This window comes from Phymastichus coffea, unplaced genomic scaffold, assembly GCF_024137745.1.
Source record: "Phymastichus coffea isolate CEN01 unplaced genomic scaffold, Cenicafe_Pcof_1.1 PCOF00072, whole genome shotgun sequence".
NCBI classification, from domain to species: Eukaryota; Metazoa; Arthropoda; class Insecta; order Hymenoptera; family Eulophidae; genus Phymastichus; species Phymastichus coffea.
In genome coordinates, this window is record NW_026706883.1 from 1,133,474 (window position 1) to 1,154,794 (window position 21,321).

General features: G+C 30.6%; 3 protein-coding genes, 1 long non-coding RNA gene and 2 other non-coding genes across 7 annotated transcripts; 3 read left to right on the plus strand and 3 right to left on the minus strand.

The window, feature by feature from the left end:
* Positions 1-656: 656 nt before the first annotated feature.
* Positions 657-10,356, minus strand: LOC131668007 (adhesion G protein-coupled receptor A3). Of its 2 annotated transcripts, XM_058941813.1 has the most exons (17): positions 10,028-10,356; positions 9,400-9,645; positions 9,173-9,316; positions 9,032-9,103; positions 8,862-8,933; positions 8,474-8,545; positions 8,314-8,397; positions 7,905-8,231; positions 7,694-7,830; positions 6,741-7,625; positions 6,422-6,671; positions 6,044-6,337; positions 5,518-5,962; positions 5,127-5,445; positions 4,400-5,050; positions 3,919-4,222; positions 657-3,832 (listed from the first exon to the last, which is right to left on the minus strand). In XM_058941813.1, the coding sequence occupies exons 2-17, from the start codon at positions 9,582-9,584 to the stop codon at positions 3,235-3,237; spliced, it is 4,839 nt and encodes a 1,612-aa protein (XP_058797796.1). In that variant the 5' UTR covers positions 9,585-9,645; positions 10,028-10,356; the 3' UTR covers positions 657-3,234. The 2 variants fall into 2 exon arrangements, with proteins under 2 accessions (XP_058797796.1, XP_058797797.1); XM_058941814.1 differs by lacking the exon at positions 8,862-8,933.
* Positions 10,357-10,713: 357 nt separating this feature from the next.
* Positions 10,714-12,251, minus strand: LOC131668025 (uncharacterized). The gene is made up of 6 exons (XR_009302242.1): positions 12,228-12,251; positions 12,066-12,166; positions 11,600-11,805; positions 11,423-11,514; positions 11,125-11,209; positions 10,714-10,889 (listed from the first exon to the last, which is right to left on the minus strand). It is a non-coding gene; the product is annotated as an uncharacterized LOC131668025 (long non-coding RNA).
* A 37-nt stretch (positions 12,252-12,288) lies between these two features.
* LOC131668013 (serine--tRNA ligase, mitochondrial) lies at positions 12,289-14,624 on the plus strand. Its single transcript, XM_058941822.1, has 4 exons — positions 12,289-12,540; positions 12,637-13,367; positions 13,457-13,624; positions 13,710-14,624. Exons 1-4 carry the CDS (start codon positions 12,469-12,471, stop codon positions 14,026-14,028), a joined length of 1,290 nt encoding a protein of 429 aa, XP_058797805.1. The 5' UTR covers positions 12,289-12,468; the 3' UTR covers positions 14,029-14,624.
* A 72-nt stretch (positions 14,625-14,696) lies between these two features.
* Positions 14,697-17,443, minus strand: LOC131668015 (protein krasavietz). Its single transcript, XM_058941824.1, has 7 exons — positions 17,272-17,443; positions 16,839-16,910; positions 16,180-16,460; positions 15,649-15,953; positions 15,244-15,487; positions 14,940-15,159; positions 14,697-14,857 (listed from the first exon to the last, which is right to left on the minus strand). Exons 2-7 carry the CDS (start codon positions 16,897-16,899, stop codon positions 14,706-14,708), a joined length of 1,263 nt encoding a protein of 420 aa, XP_058797807.1. The 5' UTR covers positions 16,900-16,910; positions 17,272-17,443; the 3' UTR covers positions 14,697-14,705.
* A 1,222-nt stretch (positions 17,444-18,665) lies between these two features.
* Positions 18,666-18,785, plus strand: Trnal-caa (transfer RNA leucine (anticodon CAA)). The gene is made up of 2 exons: positions 18,666-18,703; positions 18,741-18,785. It is a non-coding gene; the product is annotated as a tRNA-Leu (tRNA).
* A 1,279-nt stretch (positions 18,786-20,064) lies between these two features.
* On the plus strand, positions 20,065-20,136 carry Trnae-uuc (transfer RNA glutamic acid (anticodon UUC)). Its single transcript has one exon. It is a non-coding gene; the product is annotated as a tRNA-Glu (tRNA).
* The last annotated feature ends 1,185 nt before the right edge of the window (positions 20,137-21,321 follow it).

Consider the following 21,321-nt stretch of genomic DNA (forward strand, 5'->3'; position numbering starts at 1 on the left):
CCTTTTTTCCACCCTTTTTCCCTCATCCAAAAAGACTATAACAAATTTTACCACATAGAATGTGAATTATTGAAAATGACACGCACACGCACGCGCGCGCGCGCGTTTACACACACATACACACTTTTTTGTTGTCTCGTTAAAAGTACCCATAACTATTCTTCAAATTAGACGTGTCTAATATTCTTATTTATTTCTGATGCTCGCATATCTCTTAATTTACAATATACAAAAGATGAAAATGTATTTCCCCTATTTTTCTATTCAATTTCTCTCTCTTTTAACCAAAGTTCAAGACATTATTAATTTCAGTATCACAGATAAATATAAAATCATCGATTTGTATGTACTGATATTTACAAAATGTAACCTCTTATGTTCTAAAATAATTTATTAATGGCATATTTCCATTCTTCTATATTATTATCTATATTAATTATTGATAAATTAAATTTACTGCAGAAATATAAATCTTACATTTCTTGATACATAAAAACATTTCAAATTATACGAAAATTGTAATTTTCGCGTTCTTTTTTATATCAAGATCAATCAATCACAACGCTGAATGTCGATGACTCATCATTTTTTCTTATAAATTGCAAATATTTCAATATAATATCGACCGAAAAAGAATAAGACAACTATTTCCGTATATTTAGTTTATTTGACGATTATTGAATATTTACAGTAGGAATGGTTGCGTTTAGAAACGCAAAATTATATAGAAAAATTGACAGACACTAATGCAATTTTACCATGAAATATGTAATCAGTCTCAGACACCTATCAAAGAAATAACTGCCATAGCAAATTCACTATAATACAAACAATAAAAAGAGAAAAAAAATAAAAAAAATGCCCTATTACCATATGCATACAGCTAAGTATATATTGAATTATATAAAATTAAACATATTTAAATGTATACAAACATACTGTACATTTTCATACTTGGCTAACATTCATAACTACATAGTACTAATTATGTATATTTACAAATACATAACAATTTAAGGCGGTTCAATCGTAATGTGTTATGCGCATTATAAAATTTTTAAAACACGATCTAATAATCGATTGTTATTACAAAATTATTTAATATCATTCAAAAATGCTTGCAATAAAGCTATCTAATTTGCAAGATTGCAGTCAGAAAAAATGTGCGTTTCTTACAAAATTATTAAAAAGTTTCAAATATGTTGTATAAGATAATATACAAACAGGTACAAAGTTTTTTAAAAAACGACGAATAACGTCATTTTTCTTTTGGTGCGCCATATATCGCTTCGTGCCTATTATAAAAGAGTAGTTGTTCAATCGTCAAGTAGTATCACGTGAACCTATCATTCCTCGCAAGTGCATAATAAGTTCATTGGGCAAGTACACGACCTTCTTTCACTATTCGCGGGCTATTCGTTTAGTAGTCTTAGAATACTCCATTACGTTTTCATCAGCTTAGTTCCGAGCTCGGATATGTAGGATAAAAGCTAACAGTTACTTTTAGAATGAGAATTGGTCAATTTGTTAGCCATGAAGGATAATATGGTTCGACCTTTCAATATAAAACTGCCTAATTTGATTGCGTTTTCGTCAACAAATTGAGTTTATTCTATAGAATGATTATAACTTTGCGGTTAACAATTTCTTACACGGTGATGAATAAATATGCGTGTTTTTTAAAAATTTTACCAATCGCAACTTTGTTTATAGTTACCTAATTTAATATACATATATATGAACATTTATATGCGACCAACAGCACTGATCAACGCATTCTAATTTCAATATTTATTTACATAAAATATTTTCTGCAAGTCCTCAATTTAAATCATATTAATTTTGAATTTTGGCACTTATTCTATTAATAGACATAATAGAATTAATAGACATTAATACGTTAAAATACAAAATATATATATACGTGAAAAAATGTCAAAATACGTAAATAAATAGTAGCAAAATCTGCATAGAATTATTTCAGTTAAAATTGTGGCATTTTGGCACTATTTCGGAAGAACCCAACAGTGTACTTCAACAGTATGTGTAAATAATATCAGTCAAGCGTACTATGCTAAATGAATAGATAAATTTTATATCATGTCAATTGTCAAAATATGTGCGTTATAAGTAATTTATCCAAACCATCAGTCAATTCTATCAGTGTTATATAAAAATGGCCTCGATAACATGAATTTTTACTTTTTATGAAATACTATTACAGATTATGTATATTTTTAGATATATCACATAAAGACCTAGGAAAAACTAAAAACTGCAAAAAGTAGTTCAATATTTATAACATCTGTATCATAAATATTTTACAACTATTTTAGTTTTACTTGTAAGAGCTTGCTTATTACGATTATTTATTAGTTGTATAACTTTGCAAGCAATACATTTATATGAAAGATTACATGATATTCTTAATTTTTCACTTCAAGCATATGTAGATTATGGATGCATACATTGTACTGTAATTTTGAAAAATAAACAATTATTATAACAATTGACTATCTAAAATACTTGTAATCCGTGAATTAATATCATATGCAAATGAAAAATTAAAATAAATTGTAGTAAAACTGTCTATTTTATGTATCAACGAAAATAATTATGGCTTTGAGTATTTGCTTTTAGGTTGAATAAAAAATGAGTTACTATGTTGAAAAAAAAACTGGAATGTAAAATATTTTACATAGCTCACTATCATATCTAAAAATTTATGTTCAATGTTTGTACATATAACTACCATTGTAAAGTATATTTCCAATTTCCATGTTTATGCATACCTTATAACCTAGATTTTTATTTATCGCCAGGTATACGAATACTTAAAAATCTAGATTTTTATTTTTTTATCTTCTGTTTATTAGAGTTTATAGATATTTTCTTTTGGAAAATTCCCTGTACTCTTCATTTAGTAAATATTCTCTCGAAGTAACGAAAAATATATATCAGTAATGGTGAATATTGGAACAATATTCCAACGGCAGAAATATATATTTTCAGGAAAAGTAGAGAGTAAAATAAGTTAAAAAATAATAATTCATGATAATCTACGAAATTCTTCCCACTAATAAATTATGTCACTGGTACCAAAATATTTAAATATTAAAATAAATTAAAATAAATGCCTCACATATGTAGTAAAACTACTAGCCAATATTAAATAAATAATCCTTTCACCTTATCGAAAATTAATGTGCGCTTAATTAACTAAATAACATTAGCTCAGACACTAGTCTCTTTTTTAACATTCATCATTTCAGGCTGCATCGACTCATCTTCCTCATCGCTTCGACTATCGGTTTCATGATCAACGTCTCTCACCTCGCGACTGCTTTCCTTACCGTGTAAATAATGCTGTTTATGATGATAGAGATGATGATGGTGATGATGGAGGTGATGATGATGAGCATCCCTTTCGTCCCTCTGACCAAAATCATAAAGCGGTAGTGCTTCACCTGCTAAAACCTCCACTTGCTCCACTAAAGGTATAACAGCTTTAACTATGTTTTCTTCACCATCTTCATCCTCTTCCGAAGTTATTTTAATCTCAGAACTTGCAGGTGCCACTGCAGCTGTTGGGAAAGACAACAGCTCTTGTTGTCGCTTGTTAATACTAGTACTTGTTCCGGAGTTAACGGTATCGGTAATTTGATCAAGCAAAATCTTGTCAAAATCCTCAGCTGCTCGCGAAAATTCTAAGCTTGTAGCATCATTCAGAGAATTTCGGTAGCTACTTTTATTGCGGAACGAAATCATAGATCTATCTACCATAGGTAAAGAATTCAAACTTCCGGAATGATGATTACACATGTTATATGACCTGTAATTAAAAGTACATTTTTAAATGATTGAATTTTAAAAGCCGGCTCTTGAATTATACGTTCTGTTAACTTGTGTCTTGCAAACCTCTGATTTCTATCAATCGATGCTGTTTCTTCAACACTTGATCTTCTGATAGTTAATGCACCTGTCGTTGACCTTATAGATATCGCCACTTCACTTATATCTGAGAGATTATGTTCGCTTCTTTCGCTAGCTATTTGAGTCATAGATTCCATTCCAGAACTACATTCCAAGCTACACTGTTGAGAAACGTTCCGCATTTGTTTCATCTCTTCGACTTTTGACTCGGTTGTGTCTGATTCGTAAGGGCTCGTACATGTCGCGTGATTTGTCGTCGCCGGTGGATATTTGCGTCGATTTGTGCCAGCTACGAATTTAAGGTTTGTATAATTACAATTTGAGAATAATAATAATAATAATAATATGATATAGAATTATAAAGTTATAAAACAGCATGTGTCAAATTTCCATACATTTCTCATTTTTTTCACGCCAAATTCTAAAGTCGAATATCTTTAGCTATTAAAGCATGAAATATACTAACCACTTGGAGGTCTTGTAGGCTCATTATTAACCTTTCTTGTATTCTTTCCCAAATGCTCTTGCCCGATAACGTATCTCAAAGCGATATTCCGATCCTCGGCTACACTTCCGCCACTATCCGAAAGTATGTTAACGTTTTTGGCATCATTGATGGGATTCATTTCCACGTGGATATTAGTATTATTAACCTTGGCACTGGTGCTCAAGATATTCCTTTCAATATCGTTTTCTAACTTAGGTACTGCTCTCCTGGGAACACTGACGCAGCTACCGTTATCACTGGTCGCACCGCCATGATCGGCGTGCTTGCGAGGACCAAGATTACTGTTTTTCATCATATTACGTCGTTGTTTCTTGAAGAATTTGCGGGCTACGCCACTCTGATGAGGATTGTAGAACATCTCCACAGAGGCGGGTGCCGACTCTGTATTAAACGTGGTAACTGAATTATTCGAGCGATACTGCTGACGATGAAGCATTATTAAATTGGCATTAACAAAGAGATTCGGCTTCACGTGGCAACGACTGGAATCATTTGCCGTGAGTTTGGATGTGTTGCAGCTGCTCTGAGACTTGTGAGTGTGACGAGAGGAACCGAGAGAGTTGGTGTCCGAAATAATTTGCGTTGCTTGAGAATTGGATATTGGAGGAGCTAAACAATGAAAATAACGTATATTATTCGAATGATAAGGTACAATTGAAAATAAAAGGTAATGAAACGAACATACTTGTCAACGGCACTAAAGGTTGCGTTGGAATAGCAGGATTAGCATCAGATACATTTCTCGTTCGGCAACATCTGTTCTTTTTCTGTTTAAGCCAACATCTCATTTTCAACCATTGTCCCCGCACGTCACTCCTGGCAATGCCGTAGAACAGCAGAATGAACATTCCTAGTGAACTTGATGATAAAGCGTAGAGTACAGCGAAAATAGTCTCTTTGTATGGAATGTACATGTTGAGCAAATTCGCAGTCGTCATGGCTGCGCATAACCAGGCTATCAAGTACAGGATCATCACTATTATGAGTCCTTTAAGTTGAGTCATCTGCAAATAAGTTAGAGCGTAAGGTTTTGAAAATAACAATGGAAGCTCATGCTTCCATTGCTTTTAACCAACCTGTGAATGTTCCTGATCTTCAACCTCGGAAGAAACAGTCTGCGAGCTATGAAGGCTAACCCTGTCCAATCCAGGATTAGGATTAGGCTCTAACAATTCAAGATCCACATTTTCCGTAGCTTGTGTACCTTCGCTCAGTTGGCCGTTGAGATCGACGTTGCGTATAGTGCATCGTATGAGCATATGTAAGACGATGAGATAGACGAGAAGAATGGCTGCGGGTACGAAAACCGCAGCAAGCGGACCAGTTGTGGTAAGAAAACAATGCGAGTAGCCGGCATATTCACGCATGTTCACTGCGCCTGATATCCCGCAGATAATCAGTGCAATACCCCAACCTACTAGATATAAACCTAGTAGTGGCTTTCGGATCGGTTGCTCGCGCAATTCGTCATCGTCGGTTATTGGATCCACCGTTGACTTTGATAGCCGTTTATACATGTTGCTGCAATTTATAATGATCACAGCGAGTATAGAATTGAAGAAAGAACATTTATTCACTATTTTTTCACTATATACTACTTACTTAGCTGAAACAGTCATCCAGAATAAACAGCATAGCGATAGATAGTGCAAACTAATACCAACTCCTTGACAAATTTCAATATTTTCAGTTTGTTGTATACCAGAAGTATAAAGAAAACAAAGTAGTGCTATTGCGACCCATGTGTTGATAACGCAATGTTTTGCTTTTTTCGGCATCGCTATCGATGCATAACAGCATACGTATGTCACTGCGGTGCAAATTAAACACACCAACAGTATAAAACTTCCTACGTATATTGCAGGGTTTGAATATTTAAATTTGGCACCTGCAAATCTATTAAAATAATACCATATGTTGTAATTAATTGTCTACTGAGGCATTTAAAAATTAATGTAATCTTAAATTATACAAACTTACACTTTTCCATCTTCAGCAATAAAAGATTTGTCTTGCAATAAACCATAGTAACCCAATCTATCACAATGAAAAATAATTAAGTTATTTATAAAGTTAGATAAGTGGCATCCTTCATTGCTCCAACCACCGGTCTCATTATTTAAGGACGAATCCCATACTACTGGTATGGGTTTACTATTAGCAAAAGGAATCAGAGGTACTTTCAACATTACATATACAGGGTCAGTCAAGTTTTTGAGAGTTGTTCCAACTGAAAATGATCATTATGAATTTAATAAACACCAATTCACCAGCTTGTTTAAATAATCGTGCAACTTACTCAATTTACTACCAGCAATACTCGTCGTAATATCGGTATTGTCTTCATCGCTTAATCTATTAATCTTAGGAAAGAGTTTATTATCCGCATACATCGAAACCATAAGTTGATGTGAAATATCGCTATCTTTGACATTTTTCAAAAGAGAAGCAGGTAATTGTATCGAAGCCTCTATCATCGTTTCTCCATTGCTTGGATTGATTATCGTCGTTCTATTACTCATGGAGCAATGAAGTAATTTTACGTATAAATTCTCTGTCGTACTGTACCATGTACACGTTAGACCAGTAAAACTCTCAGCCTTCACTCTGTGTTCTTCCAATGCCATATTTGTTTTGTGTAGTTGTATAAGTTGGCTGGATGGCGTAACTTCAACAATAAGTTCTATTGTCTTGATCAGTCTTGTACATGCTTTATAATTAATCTCTGCAGCTTTGAGCATCGATTTTGGAAGATTCAGTAGTACGTTCACAACGTCAATTAGCGTAGTACCTAATTCTGCTTCTTCAACAAGGTAACTCGCGTAATTTTCAAGTATCTGCGTGACAAAATTAACTTCCACTGGATCAGTCAATGAAGCTCCTTCTCCTGTTATGTTCTTGAGTTTTTTTATAGTTTCCAATAAAGAGCCTTTTGGTAGTGATAATTTCGTTAGTGATATATTAACAGTAGAAAATTGTTCAAGTATTTTTGTTGTTGCTGATATATATGGACATTGTTCTGTATCTAGATTTTCCCATTTGCCAGTACTGTTACATTCATAGGAAGCTCGAGATATGAGTTGAACAGAACCTGCAGCTAAACTACTACCTTCACAAGGCAGTTCTACTTTCCATCCAACCACAGTTCGTGGCCATGCATACATTCCTTTATTTCCTCTTGTTACTGAAAATATAAATAATAGTTTTTACATTTTATTCGCAATATTTTTAAATAATTTTTAGCCATCGTACCTGCTAATGGACAATACTTGGTGCGGTTAGATATTACAATAACATTTATGGCTTGTGATATATTTCCATAGGCCGAGACTAGAAAGCACTTCCATTGCCCACTGTGTTCCTCATTGACTGGGTCAATACTCAGTGAACTAGGAAACAGATTTCATGAAGTATTAGCAAATATAAATAATATTGAAATGGCAGAAAATAACTAAGAAAATACCTCGCAACAATACCACTATCGTCGAGATTCCTATTCTCTATCTTAACATTAGAGAAAATTTGTGGATTATTATATAAACCCAAATCAATAATATCAGATGTAATATTCGAGTTCCATAACCAACTCAATTTAGCGGATTTATCACTTGTTATACTAGGTGCGCGGCATTTGAGAGTCATAGTATCACCAGCAAAAACAACTTGATTCTGATCTGGTACTATTTCAATGGATGGCGTTGACCACTTGCACTCAAATTCTTTAAAAATTCGTAATTTTTTCACTGGTTTGGCTTTCAAGCTTTGAGGTGAATCACATTCTGGAGGTGGTCTATAAAGAATTCAATCGAAATTAGTTCAAATTAAAATACTGAATATAACTGTAGCATTACAAATCGGTAATTTATACTTACACTAATTTAATTGAATTACTTTGTATCCAATAGCTAAACCAAAATAGATTGCAATTACAATTCCATGGATTGTCAGAAACATCTCTGTAATTATATTAAAAGCATCAATTAAATGTATAAATCAAATTATTTTACTAATGAAAATAGAATTTTTACTTACAATTGTTTCAAAGCTTGCAGACTGTGAAAAGTACCTTCTTTCAAAGTTTCAATCCTGTTTCCATTTAATTTTCTAAAATTAAAAAAAATTAAGTGAAAATATTGTTTTAAATGCATACTTCCTAATCGTTTACACAAACAACGCTTTTTCTACTATTTTATGTTTCTATTCTCTTTGTATGTCCTATAAACAATAAAATAAATGCTAACATTTGATTACTATTTGTACAAATTATGAAATCAAAAATAATAGCAAAGAAATGTATTAATTTCCAGTTATAATATGAAAAATGAAACAAAAAATTAATGTAACAGAGATAAAAAACATAACAATGATACAACTAAATAACAAAACACTAATTTGAGAACACAAGTTTTGATAAACTTACAAATATTCTAAAGCCAATAAACCATGAAATACCGTCACCTCTAACGCTTTAATCAGATTATTTGATAAATTGCTGTAAAAATCAATTTCAAAAAGCAATGGATATTTCAAAAATATAATTTATTATGGATTTTTTATTTTTACGATATTTGAATTGATTATATTACTTACAGTTTTTTAAGATTTGGTAGTCTTTTGAAAGCATGAGAGTTTATTGTTGAAATTAAATTTTTACTCAAATCCCTGAAATATCGAAATGTTATTGTTACATGTACCTTAAATGTTTATTTTTATTGTTTAAATTCTACTAACAAGCGCTCCAAGTTAGTTAAACCATTGAAAGCTCCTTCATCCAATAATGTTATTTTATTAACTGACAAATTCAAACGTTTTAAGTTTGATAAATATTTAAAAGTATCTATCTTTATGATAGATATGTCATTTTTACTTAAATCTCTGTAAATACAAAAAAAGTATGTGTATTTACTTTTTAAATTTAAATTTGTATCTTTATACGTAGAAAATTATTTAAAACTTACAAATGAATCATTTCAACACTGACTGGATTGAAGTCAATATCTGTGATATCTTCAATATCTTTGCAAACTACTCGTAGCCACTCTGCTTGTGGTTTGATATGCCTGCAGTTGCATCGGTTCACAGTTGGACATGTAGAGGATACAATTTTTTGTACCAAAGTCAAAATTAAAATTATTTTGAACATCTTGATTTGAGTATCAATGACTGCACAGACAAGTTACAAATTGTGGAAGACGATTTGCTGCCTGAAATAGTGGTTTTAAAGGCCAATTAAACAATGTTGATAATTACTTGCATATATTTATCTGTTAAAAATTATTAAAAGCATAAAACATTAATCAGTAAATCAAATTCAGGATATTGCATATGTAGTTGTATAAGTTAAACATCTAACATGATTGCACTGAATAACTTTTTGGAAAAATTGTTACCGACGTATCTAATATGAAAAATGCTCATTGATCAATAAAAAATAACGGATGATATTAAATAAAGCAATCGGAGCACAAAAATCAAACTACAGGTAGCTCACGTTATTTACATATCGGGTCAACAACTCGCGATAACGCACAACTCTCTACGGAAACGTAGCTCATCCGGCTAAATATTGTTTATTAACACACTTACAGAAGCAGAGAGGAAGAATGTGATTCTCCCCCAAATTCGTCTCTTACATCATTGAACAGTAACAGCACCTTCCACAGCTACTTCGTATATAGGATAGGACGCGGTGATGGTGGAGGTGACACCCCGATTATCTATATGAGAATATAATGACCCTCGTGAAAAAATAAAATGTACGCTGAGACGTTTCTTATAGCTAATCGCACGGCTGCATTATTTACACTTGGTTGCACTTCGAGGATGCACGCTATTAAAGCATCGCAACCCTGGAAATTTTAAGTACAGTGCAGCCTTGCTGATCCGCGACCTCTGTTCTGCTGCTGTTAACCCCCTTCTGCATTCTTAACCCTAAAGTTTACTCTTTTCCTCTCTATCGAAAGATGCTACTTTGCGTCTTCGGTTCCGGAATGCAGTCTGCCCTGTAGTGATGTCATAGAACTGTTTATTGACGTCATGCAGCTACTTTTGAGGAATCGATTCCTTCATGAAATTTATAATTAGTAAACAAATTATTAATCAAATTTAATTCGCTATTAGTCAACAGCAATTGTAAATGTTATATAATGAAGAAAACTATTTACAAAATGATGAATTTCTCATAGTCCTTGCCATTACTAATTGTATAGTAATTTGTAGCTGTAATCTAATTAATGAAAGATTTATAATTATAAATTTGCTCTCAATATTAATTTTATTTATTTTATTCGTACAAAATTCATAAGTCTTATACAAATAATTCCAATGGTTTCCTATATTTTATAAAATTCATTTTTGTTGTATGTATGGACATTGGACATTTTTCAATTTTTACTTTGTATACTTCTTTTGAAACTGCCTAACGCGTTCTTGAAGTTATTTATAGTTTCTGTAAAAAAAATACGTTTATCATTAGTATATAAACTTAAATATATATATAAGAATTGTATACATTTTCTATAATTTTATCAGGGTCAAGTTACATCTTTTGAACTATAAATATAATTTTTTATAGAACTCAGGTGAAGAAATTCATGCATCATTTTAATAATTTTTAACTTTTAATTACATTCAATTAATTTCAATGAAAAATTGTAAGAAAAATGAAATTTTTTATAGCTTACCATTTGAAAATACCATATTCAGGACCCTCTTGTACTAGTTACAAAAATAAAATCTCTTTTTTGTAGTGTAAAATCCAATTCTTAACTTAACAAAAAATTCCAAGGTCATTAAATTGTAAAATAATAAATTAATTAATTTTAAGTATTGTTAACAATCAGAGTCAAATGTCATCCTTTGAACAATGAAACAATACTACAGATTTTTTCATTGGTCTCAGGTGAAGAAATTCAAACATCATGTAAATTATATGATAACATACATATAAAAGAAATAAAAATATTAAGAAATAATACAAACCTTGTTTAGCAATACAGATTATCAGATTCCAACTGGAGACAGTTGCAATTACATTTTCTTACTTACATTCAACCTTGTGAATAAATATAAATCTAGAAAGAAAATAAATATTTTTGTTACACTAATCAATGTATAATATTCGTATATTAATTTTGATAAAACTACAGTATAATTTACCTGTCACAATTCAAGTTCCAATGAACGAGTTATTTGTAGATAGATTTTTTAATTTCTTTTTAGTCTTTTTGTTCTTTTGAAAAAAATACTTTGGGGTTGAAGAAAATCTTCTCAAAATCATTATGAAACTGCTAATTCACTTGAAATAATTTTTAATTATGTAATAAATCAAATTTTTACTTTGACGGCGTATATAGATTTGATTCCTGTAATGTGACAAACAATCATTATTACAAAATGATAAAAGTTACAACTTTGTAATCACTTAAAAGCAATAAAACGTATAAACTTTTTTTAATTTTATCAGTTCTATGTATAATCAATTAACATATTATTAATAAGATATAATTTTACAATTGTAATTCACTTAGGCACACTAATACACTTAGCCTTTCGTATATTTTTTACATTTTCGTAAAACGGAAAAAACTAATATCAAAATATAATAATATAATAATATCTTTACCTTGTTATTGCAACTAGAAAATTTTATGTTAATAGAGGATTCCCTTTATTTTCTAGGATAAAAAATGACATGAGGTTCCGCAATGTCATACCATTTAACTTCTGAAGGAGAACATAACCTATACAAAAATGAGTTATATATTTAGAAGTAAACAAACCTTACCAGTCTAATACGGTATTTTACTTTCTTATTTTGACAAACAAATTTTAGGTTATATTGCGTATAGTGTATGTATATTGTTGTCATCATTGTGAACTTTTTCAATTAAATTTTCTTTAATTTTCTTCATTTTGTTCGTAAAGAAAGGAAAAAATGATGCATATTAACATATCTGTTATAGAATATTCTATGTAATTACGATAAGATTTTTAACTCTTTCATTGTTATTTTAAATACATTAAATATGAAAAGATTTAGCTGTCATCTATCAAGATTTTTAAACTCCAGATTTTATGTCCAGGATGCTGTACATGCTGTATGCATAAATTTCAATTTGATTTTCTAAACTCTTTATTTTATTATTAAAATAAATGATTTTTAAATTCACATTTTAACAATATCTTATCAACAGCTTCAAGGCAATACTACACCAGTAATAGAATCCAAAATCCATTTACCAGAACCTGAGTATAATGTAGAGTTTTTATGCAATCCAATAAATCGAGACTTGATAGCTACAAACATTATAAGGAGGAATAGCTCGTGTAATATAGATAAAGTTTTAGAATTGTATAAAAGTTCACAATCATCATCTGAATTAGCAAAAGAATTAAGTAGGATTCCCAATCTAACTGACCCACAAGTTCTTAAATATCCAAATAATGAACCTTGTATTCTTAGAACAAGAAATGATTTACCAAAATATGATTTCGAGCCGCAAGAATTCTCACAGCTAGCAAACAAATTAAAGTTGTTAAGGACTGATCGATTAGGACCAGTAACTGGTTCTAAAAGCTATATCCTTATGGGAGATTTAGCAGAAATGGAACAAGCTCTTATAATTTATTCTCTGAAAGAATTAAAAAGACATAACTTTCAACTAATTTCTGTACCAGATATTTTACCTTCGCAAATTATAGAAAGGTGTGGACTGATTAGTGATGGTGAAAGACGGCTTGTGTATGAAGTAGAACCATATTATGGTGATGATTTGAGTCTTTCTGGGACAGCTGAAATGGCTTTAGCTTATAAACTGTCAAATAAAGTTTTCTTATATGATGAATTACCTTTGAAGTTAGCTGCTGTTAGTAGATGTTATAGAGCAGAAGTATCCAATTTGCAAGAAGAAAGGGGCATTTACAGGTAAGGTAAAGGATTTTTAAAACTTGATTTGAACTTATATATATTAATGTTGTAAATTAATTTTGGAATCATATTTGTTTTCATAACAGGGTTCATCAATTTACCAAAGTTGAAATGTTTATTTGTTCTCCTGAAAATAAATCAATTGAAATTATGGATGAACTAATAAACATCCAAGAAAAACTGTTTGGACAATTGGGTTTACATATACAAGTACTTGATATGCCTCCAAATGAATTAGGATCTCCAGCTTATAGGTAAGGATTAAGAAATGAACTCCAACACCTATTTATAAAGGAATTAGTCTCTATTTTGTAAAAAAATTGTAAACTTAATTTTCAGAAAAATTGATATTGAAGCTTGGATGCCTGGTAGGAAACAATTTGGAGAGGTTTCTAGTTGTAGTAATTGTACAGATTATCAGGCAAGAAGGCTAAACATAAAGTATAGAAATAATTATGGTGAAATAATGCATGCACATACGTTGAACGGAACTGCCTGTGCAATTCCTCGTATGCTCATTAGTATTTGTGAAACTCATCAAATGCTAAATGGAAACATTGCAATACCAGAACAGTTGGTGCCTTTCATGAATGATAAAACAGTTATTGAAACACAAAATATTTCTGATATAAGACAATTCAAAAATAAGCCCAAATAAATATTGATACATAAATAGTAGTTTTTAAATTGTGTAAAGTTTTTGTATACAATTGGTTTTTATTTCCTCATTGAATTCAATATCTTATATGTATATATAAAATAAGAGGGAATAGCTCAACTTAAGAATAATTCAATAAATATGAAACATCACCTGACAGTATATTTTTATAAACTGATACAATTATTATACAAATTAAGTAAGGGATCTGAAAGTGTACAGACACAGGCATAGTTTGTTTTCTTAATTTTTCTGTATACATTTTATAGTGGAGATATAAAAATCGTAACACAAAATATTTTTCTCAACGCAATACAATTCAGAGTCGTTATAAATTTACATTCTTCCGCTCTTTTAATATGAATATCTACTATCATAGTCAATGGTTCATAATTTCAGTATTTTATTTGTCTTTAAAAAATCAGATGCTTGATCAAATTTGGAACTTTATATCCCGCTTGTGTTTATAATTATTATTTTTTTTTCTTCTATTTTCTTTATCTGTTTAAATACAGTCTCAAGCTTTCAAAAATTTTCTGTTTTATTTTTCGAGAAAATATTAGCTAACTATTATGTCTTGGCAATGTTGCTTGAGTGTTTCTAAAATTAAAAAAAAAATTAAAAAATGTTGATAATTTGTATTCTATACATAATTAACTGAAAATACCTTATACTGATTAGTCATCATCTTCTCCAGACTCAGACTCTTCCTCTGCATTTTGCAACCATTCAACAAAGCTCTTCATTTGGTCCAAAAAGAGCATTTTACCTTTAACTGAATGACCATCTTTGTACCACCTCAAAATCACTTCTTCTGATATTACGTCAGCTGTAATTAAAAAATTAAATGTTATCACTCAATCCATAACACACGTATGATAACTAGCAAGTATGACATAGAGATCATGTACTTTTGTAGAAGAGCAAAACAATTTTCAGAAAAGCTTTCATGAAGTTCATATTTTCATAACAGAATTCTTGAACTCTGAGCAGTAGAGCAAGCTCAGATTTGGCAGTGTTTGTGAATGCGCCAAACAATGGTGTATAAGTCTTCAAGTGTTTCAGTGCTTGTTCGGCGACTAATTCTTCTTTTTTGTTCCACTCAGCTTGACTCATAACTGTATTCCAAATCTGGAATTAGTATATTAGAGTAAAATTTATTTTACATAATTCATAATAATATTTATATGAATATTCAATAACTTAAATATTTACCAGTCCAATGATATCATGCTCAGGAATATTACTACGTTGAGCCATTTCTTTGAGATCATTTACTATGTCTTTTATGGGTTTATTATCAGCTAAATCATCAATAAGTAATTGTTGAAGATCGCGTTTTGCTTCTTGACTTGCTTGAGCTTTATGAAGTTTTACTATGTCAGCTAAATCGGCATTTTCAAAAACTGATCTAAAATACTCATCAGTCCTCTTGTTTGGTGGTACAAATTCCATCAACCTATAACATTTAATTTAGAAAAATTATTTTTCATACATTGCAAGGAATTAATTAAAATAAATTATTTTTATTTTAATGCAATCAATTAATTTTGGAACACATTTATTAAAAATGTAGATCAAGGTAGTTTGATAAATTTAATATCCAAAAGTCATTCTTACCTTCCTTCAATACCTCCTCGTTTAAGTGCATTAAGTAAACTTGGTAGGCCTTTTTCTTGCTTCCATGTAACAAAAACTTCTAGAAGGAAATCTAGTGCAAGATTATCTTTTATGAGATGCTCATTAATTAAAACAGAGAGCACAATCGGTGGAACAGCTCCATTGGAAATCCATAAAGCAGTCATCCTTGCCAATTTGGTTCTTTCTTTTGGAGTAAATCCTTTGATGAAAACAAGAACCTTTTTCATTTCCTCTTCAAACATTTTTTCCAAGTATTTGTACCGTCGTGTAAGCTTGAGAAACACCTAATAGAATGGTTGAAAAAATATTACTACAATTATATTTACTTTAATTCTACAATACTATTGAATACTCTTTTATGAATAAATTGTTGAGATGTATGTAATACTAACTAAATCCCAATAACAAAGGATGTTATTTAACAAATGAATAGACATTTATTAACAGTATTAAAACATATAATAGAGTACAATTTCATGAAACTGCAGATGAATTGTACAAATATCTTACCTGCTCAAAGTTTCGCAGGGATTCCATATCTTCTGGTTGTTCAAAGACGCATGCAGTTGTTTTGACTGGTTTATCTCCATCTTGAGCAATGGAACCTCCAGGTACCAAAAGACCTCCAGCTATTAATATGTCAAAAAGGACTTCACCGTAACGACGGTAATCTAACTTAGAACCAGCAGTATCAAGATACTTTGAAATAGCTTCTAAGTCGTTACCAGCCTTCTCAAGACCGGAAATAACAGCATCACGAAATCCAGTTGGATCGTATTTTTCTTTTTCATCTAAAAGTACAAGACAAAAGATAGATGACTCATCAGCATGTCTACTGCATATACTCTTGTTTGTTTGGGAAAAGTGCTTATACAATGTTTAACAATATCTCACAACAATTTGCTTTTATATTGTAGTAACGCAGCTTGTTAATAAAATAATAGTTATCAATAATGACAAAATTTATAAACAATGAAAAAGTCGAAAATTAATAATTTATTATCCCATTAAAGAAAGCAGTCATAAATAAATCGTAATCTTACGCAACAACCTATTTAATAAATACAAAAAAATAAGTAACGGAGTTTCCTACTCTGAAGCAACAAACATGACGAACATCTGATCGCGCGTGGAGAAGATTCATCAAGCTATTCATGACGCCAACTCACCTCTCTTTCTGGTCTTGATGCGTTGACCTGACAACACTGGCTTTTCTATTTTTTGACTCATACAATATCCGTCTGTAAAAATATGAAGCAAAGAGAAATGTGCATTAGTTGAAAGGGGGAAATTTATCAAGACGGGAAAAAAGAAACAAAACGAGCACGAGGACGTGTCGTCCTTCAGATACGCTTCCAAAACTTATTACGCGGTTATGGCGTCTCAAGGGAAGTACGTAGAATTTGAATAAATAGACAAAATGCGGTGTGTGACAGGAAAAATCGCAAAGGAAATTATGCTCACGAAAGGAATTAATATCTTTACCCAACCCAAGAGGTTAAGCTCGGGAGAAAGAACGACGAGGCCACGATGGCCGCGCGCGAACGGGATGAGGACGCGCGCATCACCAGACAACGCGGCTCACTTAGCAAATATACTTACTTAATGACACGTCCAACTCAAGAAACTTCCCTGGTTATTGCACCCGGGCGCTGTAACTGCAATCGAGGAAGTGTATACTTCGTCGACGACTCTCCTTCTCGAACTGCTGCCTCGCACTAGTCACGCTCTCTCACACTACAAACACGGCGTAGGTGGTGTGCGTGAGCGAGAATTAGAGAGATGAAGAGCAACTGCGTGCGCCGAAAATGGGGAACGTGTCGTTTTTGCCCTGCTTTTAAATGTGTGTCCTTTTCTAGCGTACATTATACATAGAAGCTAATAAAAGACATTACAAGATACGCCATGATACCGGTCGGCTAACAGATTTTTCAAAAAATTGTCTCAAATTTTCCAAGAGAAAAACTTGAGCATTGTTCATGATTTTTAGTTTCAACATGAGTCATTGGAGATTTTTATGTCAAGATAGACGTCAAAAATAAAAAAAAAGATAGAAACCAATCGGAATAGGTATTTACAGAACGATTTTGTCACTCGCGAATTGACACGAATTCTGACGTATGAAATGCGTGCATAAAACGATATTTTCAGGTTGAATACTCCTCGAAATACTTAAATAACTATTTTTGTATCAGCTATATACCCATTATGATAATAACAAGTATCTCAAAGATTTCCGTATGAACATAATCTTCAAATGACACAAAATGACATGCATAAACGATTTAATCATCATATGTCATTTATGTGTATTTCATTATATATGTTATTTATATTACTGACATTTTGCAGAAAGTTCCTAGATGAATTATATTGCTAATATTACTTTATAAGATTATTAATTTATAAGGTAATTTAAACATTTGAAATCTTAAATTATTCCGTTTCATGCGTATCAGAATTTGTGTAATTTCATAAGTATCAGAATACTCAGAATCGTTTTGATTATGCTGTAAGCACCCTATATAGTTTCGTAGAGATCGTACCAAACCGGAAGTTGGTATGCCACATGTGAATTTTTGAATTTTCGTATCACTTGTTACTTGATTGAATTTCACTGGATCAAATTTTCAAATATTCAGCAACATTCAAAATAATCGAATTAGTCAATATTTAATCATTTTCATACTAAAATTCTTTAAACTATTTTGAATTATTATTTAAAATAAAACAAAAAATGTCATAAACATTCCGTTTTTCATCTCAGATGGCGCTGCGAGTATGCATAAGCACGGATTCCAACTGGCTAATTCCATCCCACAATAAATTAAGCTATAGCATAACCTATACAGCTATAATTATCCCTATTAATTATAGGCTATAATAAAACATTTCAACATCAAGGAAATAATAAATTGAATCATCTTTTGGCAGATTATTAGCGAATGATACTAACTCTACTATATAATACACAAATTCATCACATTCAATCAAGTGTCAGGATGGCCGAGCGGTCTAAGGCGCCAGACTCAAGGTTTTCACCTTCTCGATTCATATCGAGTTTCTGGGAATTCTGGTCCTCTCTGAGGGCGTGGGTTCGAATCCCACTCCTGACAAATTTTTTTAGTTTTTTTCTTTAAAACATAGATTTTAAAACAGAATTTTTATTCGCTTATTTATTGCTTATACATATTACAACCATAATGATTTATTTATGCAAACTTGTATCGTGCATTTTTTAATAAATCATATAATCTTTATATTATTTTTAGTTGACGAACGAAATAATGCGTCATTAATAACGGTAATATTAAGATGGTATAATTTATGAAATTAATTGAACAAATCGATTAAAATATTAATATTTATAATGTTAACCTGAAAGAAAATAAAATTCCAATACTAATTTTAAGTATGAATCAACATCAAGATTTTCAAAAGTGTTGTTGCAAACATTAAAATAAGCTTTTAATATAGTAGAAAAAATTACTTAAATCTTCTTATATATTAATTTTACTTTGTAAGAACGAATTAAAGTCGTTAACATATTTATGAGTTAATTAAATAATATAATCGTATACTGCATATGTACAATTATGTAATATAAGGAATGACCAATACTTGTTATAATTTGGAGTTCAAAATGAATCTATAAAAATAGTTTTTAATAAAATTTTCTTAAACAATATATGCTTATAATGATAGATCGATAATTAAATATTTAGTCATCATTTTATTCATCACTTAACAGAAACAAATAATATTGTTTTATAAAAATATATTTATAATCGACTATATAAATCTTATTGAGCCAACTACGATTTACAATAAAAATCGCACCGACATTCTCATTGATGATATACACGTATAAAATAATACATTAATTTCGATAATACCCTCGCTTCGCTCGAGCGCAAACGTTTACACGAGGCTAAAATTACTTTCTTGCTCATGTATATAACATATATTCTTCGATGCAACGTTTGTGAAACGAGATTTTAAGCATGCTCAATTCCTCTGACGTCCCTATACACAGAGAGTGTTCTGTTTATATATTACATTGTAGTATAGTAAAGCATCTACTATACCGATCACGACATTTAATTTAGTTCACAATTCGTCTATAATAAAAAACGTTCTTTAATGTATATCATTTTGGAAAGTATATATTATTGCATATTAGTAGTTTTCAAAATAATATTGGTAGTAAAAAAATAATATTTTAAAAGAGATCTTTCCTTTAACAATTTTGCACTGTTTTTTTCATCTGATAAATCAAAGTTGTAAATTCAATATTCATTATTTCAAGATCTAAAAGTACCTTTCATAATAATCAATGCCTAGATAGAGGAGTAAAATATGCTTATAAATGTAAACATATCTATTTTTCCTAACTCCCGTATGGTCTAGTGGCTAGGATACCTGGCTTTCACCCAGGAGGCTCGGGTTCGATTCCCGGTACGGGAAATTTTTTTTTTTGTCAGTTATTGAAAATTTCATTTTTATAAAAATATCGTATTAAGTTAACAGAGCTTAATTCATATTAATATTATTTATTAATTAAAACCTAATGTGCATATTTATACAAGTAAATGTATTTTGTAATGTTAGAAACGTATATGTATGATACCTATAGCCAATACACATTATATTCATTTCGACTTTACAAATGTAATGTTTTGCATATGAAAAATCTTACAAAGTAAAGAAATATATTTACTTGAATGTAATTTCCATTCAAAAATGATTTACCAGACTAGATTGGCTTTGCCTCAATTTTTACCCAGAAAAGAGTACTTCAGTAATTCATAAATTACTTTTGATTAATGTACTTTTACCTTTCTCGCCACTCAAACATTTAGAACCCATTAACAGCAATAAATCTTGAAATTTGATAGTCTAATAGTTTTTAGCGATTAACGGTCTAATAGGTTTAACGGTTCTGTTAATTCCATGATTAACAGAAAAACACATAAATCATTTGTTACGGCCTAAGTAAGCACTTTATATCTTGTAGGTGGGATCACATGAATTACACCAATAGGCTTCTTGTTCGTTTGTTCATTTTTACTACATACTATAAACCCTGCTGTCTGCAAGCTTCGTTTTCAACTTTTACGAAGTAACGCGCATTTACTGTGACTCATTGTTCTTTGTTGATGAATAAAATATCTTATATCATTTATTCACCCTATTTCGCATCACTGATTATACTTGCCTGCACTCGTGTAGACCTCAGTTATAAAACATACCATTTTTCTGTCGTTTATTCTTTAAGAAATTTTAACAATATATAGACATATATGTAAGCATATTTATAACAAAATCTTTCCGCCAAAACTTATCATTGTAAAATAGTAATTTATGTGATTAATTCATTAACTACAGTATAATAATTATTTAAGGAAATAAATATATTTTTCATTCACCCAAGTATAATTACGTACAAATAAGTATTTTCATTTGAAAAATGAAAATACCAATCATGGAAACCAATCATAAAATCGTATATCAAGTTTTCCTTAAATTTTTTTACTGAAATTACTAATATTAATTCGATGTCTTAAATTACATAACTTTGATCTTCAAATTAATGAAATAAGTGCAAAATTGATTTTAATTTTATGTATATGGGTCAATTGATTTTACAAT

Excerpts from the sequence above, each read along its gene's own strand:
- LOC131668007 (XM_058941813.1), bottom strand. The coding sequence starts at position 9,584 with ATGTTCAAAATAATTTTAATTTTGACTTTGGTACAAAAAATTGTATCC. Across the intron at positions 9,317-9,399 it reads AGTGTTGAAATGATTCATTT|AGATTTAAGTAAAAATGACA; the intron begins GTAAGTTTTAAA and ends TTGTATTTACAG. Across the intron at positions 6,672-6,740 it reads TATTGCTGGTAGTAAATTGA|TTGGAACAACTCTCAAAAAC; the intron begins GTAAGTTGCACG and ends GATCATTTTCAG.
- LOC131668013 (XM_058941822.1), top strand. The coding sequence starts at position 12,469 with ATGAAAAGATTTAGCTGTCATCTATCAAGATTTTTAAACTCCAGATTT. Across the intron at positions 12,541-12,636 it reads TCCAGGATGCTGTACATGCT|CTTCAAGGCAATACTACACC; the intron begins GTATGCATAAAT and ends TCTTATCAACAG. Across the intron at positions 13,368-13,456 it reads GAAGAAAGGGGCATTTACAG|GGTTCATCAATTTACCAAAG; the intron begins GTAAGGTAAAGG and ends TTTTCATAACAG.
- LOC131668015 (XM_058941824.1), bottom strand. The coding sequence starts at position 16,899 with ATGAGTCAAAAAATAGAAAAGCCAGTGTTGTCAGGTCAACGCATCAAG. Across the intron at positions 15,488-15,648 it reads CGAGGAGGTATTGAAGGAAG|GTTGATGGAATTTGTACCAC; the intron begins GTAAGAATGACT and ends TAAATGTTATAG. Across the intron at positions 15,160-15,243 it reads AGCATGATATCATTGGACTG|ATTTGGAATACAGTTATGAG; the intron begins GTAAATATTTAA and ends TACTAATTCCAG.